The 9,840-nt window shown below is 42.5% G+C and overlaps 1 protein-coding gene across 1 annotated transcript; it reads right to left on the bottom strand.

The window, feature by feature from the left end:
* Positions 1 to 1,665: 1,665 nt before the first annotated feature.
* On the bottom strand, positions 1,666 to 2,932 carry LOC110538313 (large ribosomal subunit protein mL64-like). The gene is made up of 2 exons (XM_021625045.3): positions 2,495 to 2,932; positions 1,666 to 2,076 (listed from the first exon to the last, which is right to left on the bottom strand). Exons 1-2 carry the CDS (start codon positions 2,893 to 2,895, stop codon positions 1,779 to 1,781), a joined length of 699 nt encoding a protein of 232 aa, XP_021480720.2. The 5' UTR covers positions 2,896 to 2,932; the 3' UTR covers positions 1,666 to 1,778.
* Between the last annotated feature and the right edge of the window lie 6,908 nt (positions 2,933 to 9,840).

Genomic DNA, 9,840 nt, shown 5'->3' with positions numbered 1-9,840 from the left:
ATTGTAAATAAGAATTTGTTCTTAACTGACTTGCCTAGTTAAAGGTTACATACACGGTCTGCACAACAGTGTGCACTATGTAAGGCCAGGGGATAAATATTTTACATTGAAATTAATTTTGTGAAGTCAGCATACAAATACACAAAACCTATAATACATACATGATCTAATTGTAGGGTGTACACCTAAACTCTTGGGGCCAGTATCCCAGACACAGATGAAGCATAGTCCTGGACTAAAAATATTTTCTAATGGAGATTCTCTATTGAACATGCTTAACCCAGGACTAGGCTTCATCTGTGTCCGGGAAACTGACACCTTATGGTTGCAATGATATTCAGGTATTTTTAACATATTGAGTCAGACTGAGGGTATTGAGACCATGACCAGACCAAGCCTACATTTACTTGGTCTCAGACCAACCCTCAAGATCAAGACTAAATTTATGGTGTACACTATATACAGCCTGCTGATTTCATATGGTTCTGGATGGTGGTTTGCTAACCCCATGCCTAGCCTCATCCCTCTAACTATAACCTAACTTTAACCAATTAAAATCCCTGTGTCTTTGGATCTGACTGTTTTATGTTAATCATATCTCATACACTGAACAAAAATATAAATGCATCATGTAAAGTGTTGGTCCCATGTTTCATGAGCCAAAATCAAAGATACACCTTTTCCATATGCACAAAGAGCTTCTTGTGCATTTTGTTTTTACATACCTGTTAGTGAGCCTTTCTCCTTTACCAAGCTAATCCATCCATCTGACAGGTGTGGCATATCAAGAAGCTGATTAAACAGCATGATCATTACACAGGTGCACCTTGTGCTGGGGGCAATAAAAGGCCACTCTAAAATGTGCAGTTTTGTCTCACAATGCAATGCCACTATGTCTCAAGTTTTGAGGGAGAGTACAATTGGCATGCTGCCTGCAGGAACATCCACCAGAGCTGTTGTCAGATAATTGAATGTTAATTTCTCTACCATAAGCTGCCTCCGACGTTGCTTTAGAGAATTTGGCAGTATGTCCAACCGGTCTCACAATCCCAGACCACATCTGTGAACTGCCCGGATGGCAGGTTCAGCCATCAGAAACGGTATCCTCTTTGTGAACTCTCTGGAGTGGCACCAAGCAGTTTCACTGCAACAACTTGCAAGGAACCCTGACCTCTGCTCAGAACTCCACAGAGTATAGCGTTTTGCAGCAGTTAACAAGGCACAACAACCCCGCTCCTTACTCCTGGCATGCTACCTCCAGGGTTAGTGGATGTGGACTAACCATGCAGCATACTTCTACAACTGGTACACACAGAATAATGTGGCCCGCCACCCCTGTATCTATAGGTGATCCACAGAGGACGGCTGGTCAAATGCCAAATGTGACATACAGCTTCCCTTAATCTGTGTGAAGACAGACTGTTAGTCAAGATTGTGATTCTTTGTTTTTCCTTCTGAGTCTCTGGATAAGAAAAGTCTGCCAAACAGCTAAATGTGGTGTGATGTGGATTTTGCCTGTTTTTAATATATTGTGTAATTGTTTTCCAATAATAAACATGTTTATATCACATGAAAAATCATTCTTCCTATACTAGCTACTACTCTATAGCTCAGTAAAAAAATACTCCTGAGTGTCAGCAAAGTATGATGAGACATTAGACCTAGTTCTAGTGCGTTTCATTTATTACAGCAGCCAAACTAAAAACGCACAGTTGACAACAACAATACATTTACATTTACAAAGTTGACTAAATAGTCATATTTACAAAGTCAGTGCCTTAAGACGAGGAATCAACCGAGGAAGTAGCAGGAGGGACGTGGCTCTGTTCTTCTTTTAGTCTACGTTTCATCAGCTTCCTTTTCTTCTTCTCCTCCTTTTCGATTTCACTGACCATCTCCAGGAACTTGGGGCTTCGGGGGTCCATAGCATAGCCAAAGCGTTCTCTGGCCTCGGCTAGCAGCCTTTCACGACGCGCCTTCTCATCTTTCAACTTCTGTTTCGCCTCACGTTTTTCCTTCCTCCAGTCAGCCACCATCTTAGGCATCTTGGCCATATTGGCTGCAACCAGTTTCTCTCTGCAAAAGAAGGAGGGAGTGTTAGCCAAGTATCATGTCATCATAAAAGCTACTTTAAAAAGGTATGGGAAGACAGAGCTTTATCCACCTGTCAAGGAAATGCTGTACTTCCACAACACTATCAAATAACAATATGAATTGGAACCAAAGCCTATCAGACTGTTGAGCATATTTATTTATGTTATACATACATGCATGCATGCATATATACATACATACAAACAAACAAACAAGAGGCCTCTCATTGAGAGATGTCATGCCTATGTAACTAGTTGCCTTGAGTCATATAGGCAAATGTCAAGCAGTAACTACCATTCTCAATTTCTCTCAATATTATCTAGTATGGCACATTGCGTAGAAACAAACATGTAATTTGACAGGTCCTAAAAAGATAGCTAGTATTAGCATGGCTGTTTACCTCGCGAGACGTTTCGCATTGGCTTCCTGCGTTTTCGCCTCGACGTTCTTCAGCATCACCTGGAGCGGAGGGTTCCATTCCCTCTCCTCTGCTATCATCTCCTCGAGCTGGGCATGGCTGGGCCACAGCTTTGCAGGGTCGATTCCCGACGAAGAGCCATACCGCCCAAATAGCTTGCGGTCATACTTCGCTGTCTTCTGCCATTCCGGAGTTTTCTCGCTTTCCCTATCTGGTATGTATGAATCTTTCAAATTTAATTTCAGTGGTTTAGGGTTATAATTTGCTATCTGATGTAGAAGCCCGCAGTGTGAGCTGGCAGGATTATACGATTTTAAGGGTGAAACCATTCGAATAGCCCAGCTAAATATTGCTGTCCTCCTGCACAGCATGGAGGTCGCCATTTTTGGTGGCAAAGTTCGGAGGACCCTCGTTGCGTCAGATTTGATTGCTCATAGCTGACTACAACATCGCCTGTCCGTTATTCTCATCATCATCATCATCATCATCATCATAAGCAAGAGGATCATAGAGGTATCGAAGGTGCTGTGACAAAAGACAGTCTTGACAATTCTGATTTGAAACTCTTAGGCTATAGGCCTAGTCAGTGTTATAATTAAAACAAATATTATTGTATTGCCAAATTACTATCCATAGCATATAATGAAGTTTAGGTCAGAATTGCCTTCATTTTGACAAGTAGTACCCTATGCTACAGAATGTGGGCTGTATCCAATCAGTCTTATCAGTGGAAGTCATGCTGGAAAAGCTAACACTATTTTAAGAGCTCATGTGCATATGAAATAGCGCTATGCTCAATAACTGACTTATTTGTTGTCTAATGAAGTTAAATTCTGCCACAGACCTAAATTATGACGATCATATCAACATCTCTCATGAGTCCATCATACGCTCTTGCAAACCACTTTTAGTTTAAAAACTATTTTTTCAATGGGTTTGAGTTTCAAATGTATAAATTAATCTGGGGAAAATGTCCTTCCAAGATCCAAGTGGGGCCTGGAACCAGCAGTGGGCTGGTGGGCAACAGAGCCAAAACCAGAACCAGGGGAGAAGTATAGACTCCTTAACACCTTTTTGAACATTAGGAATACTGTGTGGGGAATTATGCAGAAAACACACTTTGAAAGAAAGGTTCTTTGTTTAAACTTCTCCCCGCTTTCCTCTATTAGCAGCCCCCTCCCACAACTACTCTTCTTTTTTAGATTTATTTGCAAGAAGGGGAGATAGAACAAATGGGGGGGGGGGGGGGGGGGTCTTGAGTGCAGCACTTACTGAGACAGATGTCACCGCTTTTGTGTTGCGGGAGCTGTGCAAAACTCTCCATCGTCATTAAAGATGTAGGGTTCCCATGGCAGGAGGAGGAGAGGGGTGAAGGTGGGGTGGGTATGATAGAGGCTTGATTTGGCTTAGGAGCAATCCGGTGCCAAGCTCAGGGCTTTAGGGATCAAATCAACGTCAGTCACTGGCACATAGGCTTGTTAGCAGTTAGAAGATATGGGATGGCATGGCAAGCACATAGCCTTGGTCTATTTCTGACTTATATATGGGATATATAGATAAAGTTTGAACAAAATTAAGTAGGACATCATAAAATAAACCAATCTAGTTATCAAAATGACCTGAGGATCTGTAAATAGATAACAAAATATGAACTGACTAACATTAACCCAAACGCATGTTCTATGCAGGGACCTTCCCTTCTAGAGTTACTGTGTGGACAAGATGAGTTGAGTTGAAAAGGAGAGAAAATAACTGAACCACATAAGTGGACAAGCACCTCCTGCCTGCTGGCTGTAAAGACATTGAGATAAGTGATGGTGTGGATGAGGATAATGTACATGGTATCTACTGGGGAGTGTTGGCAGAGGATGGGAAAAGCAGGAGGCCCTGGCACCAAACATGGCTTCCCATGGAGAGTAGAGATGGATGCATGAGGATTGATTCAGTGTTTGCCAACCCCAGTGAGTGCAGCTATAGAGGACATCCATATTTTCTTTTGATTAAATATTAAAATGTCTCCACTTTTTCATAAACACATGTAAAATGAATGTTTAAATTACATGAGTGTCACTGTACCCTTCTTCATTCCTGTGACCCCTTCTACATTGCACTCATTTAATCTCATAATTATGTTTTGTGAGTTCTCACGTGGTGTACAGATGTACATTCATTTTGGCCACTTCAGCAGGATGCCAGGATAAACGTTTACCTCCACCTTCTAGTACACACACACACACACACACACACACACACACACACACACACACACACACACACACACACACACACACACACACACACACACACACACACACACACACACACACACACACACACAAAGTCCAGTGGCAGTCAGTGCCGTTTAAGAGGAAGGAGGACACTTTTTTTCATGAGCATGGACTTATTTCTATTACAGCATATTGGATGACTGTCATTTATATTCCATTCACCCAGTTCAATGTAACAGTGATAGGTTTAGGTAACTAGATGATACTCTAATTTTCCCTTTAACCATCATGTGGTTGCTACAACCTAGCCTATGAATGAGTCCCAACAGTAGAACATCGAAATGGGGCCGACGGATAGAGCTGCTGTGCTTCTAGCTCTTAGGAAACATTGCAGTATTTTGTTACATTTCTTAAATTTCTTACATTTTTAGGCCAGAATTTTTTTTGTGTTATTACATATAGCCGGGAAGAACATTTGGATATCAGAGCGGCGGTAACTCACCAGCATTACGACTAGGAATATGACTTTCCCAAATCGGATCCTTTGTTCGTAATCACCAGGGAAATTGAACTGATTCCAGAGGCTAACCCAAAACACCGCTGGCAGGGGAGAGGTAGTGAACTTATAGTCTGACTTAGGAGGCGCGCACATCACCCACCACTTCCGAGTATATTACTCGCTAATGTTCAGTCTCTGGATAATAATGTTGAACAGCTCAGGGCTAGGATTTCCTTCCAGAGAGACATCAGGGATCGTAACATACTCTGTTTCACGGAAACATGGCTCTCTCGGGATATACTATCTCAGTCCGTACAGCCAGTTGGGTTCTCAGTTCATCGGGCAGACAGGAATAAATATCTCTCTGGTAAGAAGAGGTATGTTTTATGATTAACTACTCATGGTGTGATTGTGATAACATACAGGAACTCAAGTCCTTTTGTTCACCCGACCTAGAATACTTCACAATCAAATGCCGACCGTATTACCTTCCAAGAGAATTCTCTTCGGTTATAGACACAGCTGTGTATATTCCCCCTCAAGCCAATACCACGACTGCCCTCAAAGAACTTCACTGGACTTTATGCCAACTGGAAACAACATATCCTGAGGCCGCATTTATTGTATCTGGGGACTTTAACAAAGCAAATTTCAGAAAAACGCTCCCGAATTTCTATCAATACATTGACTGTAGTACTCACACTGCTAAAACACTCGACCACTGCACCTCCAACTTCCCGGGATGCCTACAAGGCCCTCCCCTGCCCTCCCTTCGGTAAATCTGATCACGACTCCATTTTGCTCCTCCCTTCCTATAGGCAGAAACTCAAACAGGAAGTACCCGTGCTAAGAACTATTCAATGCTGATCTGACCAATCAGAATCCACGCTTCAAGATTGTTTTGATCACACAGACTCGGATATGTTCCTGGGTAGCCTCCGAGAATAACATTGACGAATACACTGATACCGTGACTGAGTTGACAGGAAGTGTGTAGGAGATGTTGTACCCACTGTGACTATTAAAACCTACCCTAACCAGAAACCGTGGATAGATGGCAGCATTCGCGCAAAACTGAAAGCGTGAACCATTGCATTTAACCTTGGCAAGGTGACTGGGAATATGGCTGAATACAGACATATTCAATCTCTCCCTCTCCCAAAGGTAACTGAACTAAATTACAATTCCCCGTAGCACTCACTATTGTCATCATGAAGTGCTTTGAGAGACTAGTCAAGTATCATATCACCACTACATTACCTGACATCCTAGACCCACTTCAATTTATTTACCGCCCCAATAGATCCACAGACGATGCAATCGCCATCTCACTGCACACTGCCCTATCCCATCTGGACAAGAGGAATACCTATGTACAAATGCTGTTCATTGACTATAGCTCAGCATTCAACAGCATAGTACCCTCCAAGCTCATCATTAAGCTCGAGGCCCTGGGTCTGAACCCCACCCTGTGCAACTGGGTCCTGGACTTCCTGATGGGCCACCCCCCCAGGTGGTGACGATAGGTAACAACATCTCCACTTCGCTGATCTTCAACACTGGGGCCCCACAAGGATGCATGCTCAGCCCCTCCTGTACTCCCTGTTCACCCATGACTGCGTGGCCACGCACACCTCCAACTAAATCATCAAGTTTGCAGATGACACAACAGTAGTAGGTCTGATTACCAACAATGATAAGACAGCCTACAGCGAGGAGGTGAGGGCCCTGGGAGTGTGGTGCCAGGAAAATAACCTCTCACCCAACGTCAACAAAACAAAGGAGGTGATCGTGGACTTCAGGAAACAGCAGAGGGAGCACCCCCTTATCTACATTGACGGGACCGCAGTGGAGAAGTTTGTAATCTTCAAGTTCCTCAGCTTAAACATCACTGACAAACTGAAATGGTCCACTCACACAGACAGTGTGGTGAAGAAGGTGCAACAGCACCTCTTCAACCTCAGGAGGCTGAAGAAATTTGGCTTGGCTCCTAAAACCTTCACAAACTTTTACAGATGCACAATTGATAGCATCCTGTCGGGCTATATCACCGCCTGGTACAGCAAGTACACCGCCCGCATCCACAGGGCTCTCTAGGGGGTGATGCCCAACCTATCACCGGGGGCAAACTACCTGCCCTCCAGGACACCTACTGCACCCGATGTCACAGGAAGGCCAAAAAGATATTCAAGGACAACAACCACCCGAGCCACTGCCCGTTCACCTCGCTATCATCCAAAAGGCGAGGTCAGTACAGGTGCATCAAAGCTGGGACCGAGAGACTGAAAAACTGCTTCTATCTCAAGGCCATCAGACTGTTAAATAGCCATCACTAGCACATTAGAGGCTGTTGCCCTATATACATAGACTTGAAATCACTAGTGACTTTAATAATGTTTACATATTTTGTATTACTCATCTCATATGTATATGCTGTGTTCTATCCTATTCTACTGTATCATAGTCTATGCCGCTCTGACACTGCTCACCCAAATATTTATATATTCTTAATTCCATTCCTTTACTTTAGATTTGTGTGTAATGTGTGTATTGTTGTTGTGAAAATGTTAGATATTACTTGTTAGATATTACTGCACTGTCGGAGCTAGAAATACAAGCATTTCGCTACACCCACAATAACATCTGCTAAACACATGTGGATAAATAAATTTGATTTTATTTGCAAACGAGAGTTTCTATTGGACAAATTCAGGTATGTTTATCCCCGTTTTGTTCCGTTTGCTTCCATTTAAGAAACATTTTTAAACAAAATTGGCGGAATGAATACATCCCCATTCATGCGTTTACACAGTTCACTTTCATACCAGTCATGTTGTATTCCTTCTCGCATCTATGCGCTCTCGTCCTCTCACCCTTTCCCTTCGCTTGTGGACTTCAATGCACAACACATCAGCTGTATGTGACCAGGCAAAAAAACCTTCCAAACCATATCATAACCGCTACACACAACCTACATCGTTGTCACCGTATTAGCTAAAGTAAGGTCATAGTCAACATAGCTAATATAACTAACGCGTTAGTAAGCCAGCTGCAATCATGCAGTAACTTTACAGTGTACAGTCAGTAAGGAGTTTAGCTCTTACACCGGCTGGCCCCGGTGGCCTTAAATGAGTAAAACCAAAAGTTTACCTTGACTTGGAAGACTTCAAGTGTTGTGTTGGATAGTCATAGCCTGCTAGCTAACATAGCATCCCTCTATTTAAGCAGGGTGTTTGTGTAGGCTAAACTAGCTAGTTGCATTTGCTATCTAAGTAAGTGTCATTTTTTCACTTTCTATTTCAATCTCTCTCTCTACTTCTCCCATGCTTCTCCTTCATTTTGGAATAAATAAATGTGTTCAAAACTGCTCCAATAGTGTCTTTCTCTCTCTTTGAGTCAACTACTCACTACATTTTATGCACTGCGGTGCTAGCTACCTGTAGTTTATGCTTTCAGTACTAGATTAATTATCTAATACTTTAATTGGGTGGACAACATGTCAGTCAGTTCATGCTGCAAGAGCTCTGATAGGTTGGAGGACGTCCTCCGGAAGTTGTCATAATAACTGCGTAAGTCTATGGTAGGAGGTGAGAACCATGAGCCTCCTAGGTTTTATATTGATGTCAATGTACCCAGAGGAGGACGGAAGCTAGCTGTCCTCCGGCTACATCATGGTGCTACCCTACAGAATGCTGATGAGGCTACTGCAGACCTTCATTGCAAAATAGTGTGTTTTAATCACTTATTTGGTGAAGTGATTATGTTTAGTATGTTTTATCAAAAAAAGGATAACATTTTATTTTTATGAAATTCACTGAGGAGGGTCCTCCCCTTCCTCCACTGAGGACCCTCCACTGACACACACACACCATGTTTGGCATTGATATAACATTTGCACAGTCAGCATTAATATTTGTTGACAAAAATAAATAACAATCATATGGGCCCAAATATAGTCATTGGAAATAAACAATGAAAAGTACTTCCTCCAGAATTTGGCACCAAGAATCAGATTTGTCAGCATCTCGTCTTTAAAACGAGCTATGAAGACGAATTCCAAATAAAAAGCGCAGTGAATCTAAAAATATACCATTTACCAGCAGTGATGTCCTACTGTTAATAATGTACAAGAAAAAAAGCAACAACTGATTGGATGAGAAGGCTGTGCTGCAACGTTTTGGGAGGAACTATGACACATTTGTTATATCAATTCAGATCTTGCTTTAGTTTTGAGTTTCCATTTGTCAATTGACCTTGATAAATCACTTGAGTGACCACTGTAAAGTTCAATGTACAATGGGATATCACATCCAAATGAAGGAGAGGGATATTTTATTGTGGTTTAGACTGTATTTTAAGTCAATGGTGTAACCAGCGTCTTCATGGTAGAGAGTTTACTGACTGCAGAGTACGGAATAATCCATGTGCAGATTCTATCACTGGAGCATAACTTGTGGCTGTGATCACTCTTACAGCTCCCACCCACTAATGTTAAACTTGGACACAGCCCAATTCAGAACTGTTGGTGTAAGCGCTTTCTATGGCGGGAGGGGGGCTGGCGAAAATGCGATGGGGGTGAGTGTAGAGCGTTCAGCGGGGAG

Source organism: Oncorhynchus mykiss, chromosome 12, assembly GCF_057628025.1.
Source record: "Oncorhynchus mykiss isolate SJ-2025 chromosome 12, ASM5762802v1, whole genome shotgun sequence".
NCBI lineage: Eukaryota > Metazoa > Chordata > Actinopteri > Salmoniformes > Salmonidae > Oncorhynchus > Oncorhynchus mykiss.
Note: the sequence above shows the minus strand (reverse complement) of the source record. Positions and strands in the feature narration are given on the sequence as shown.

What these genes read in the sequence shown, in the direction of transcription:
- LOC110538313 (XM_021625045.3), bottom strand. Translation starts at nt 2,895, where the DNA reads ATGGCGACCTCCATGCTGTGCAGGAGGACAGCAATATTTAGCTGGGCT. An exon ending in AATGCGAAACGTCTCGCGAG is followed by an intron (nt 2,077 to 2,494) that starts GTAAACAGCCAT and finishes CTTCTTTTGCAG; the next exon opens with AGAGAAACTGGTTGCAGCCA.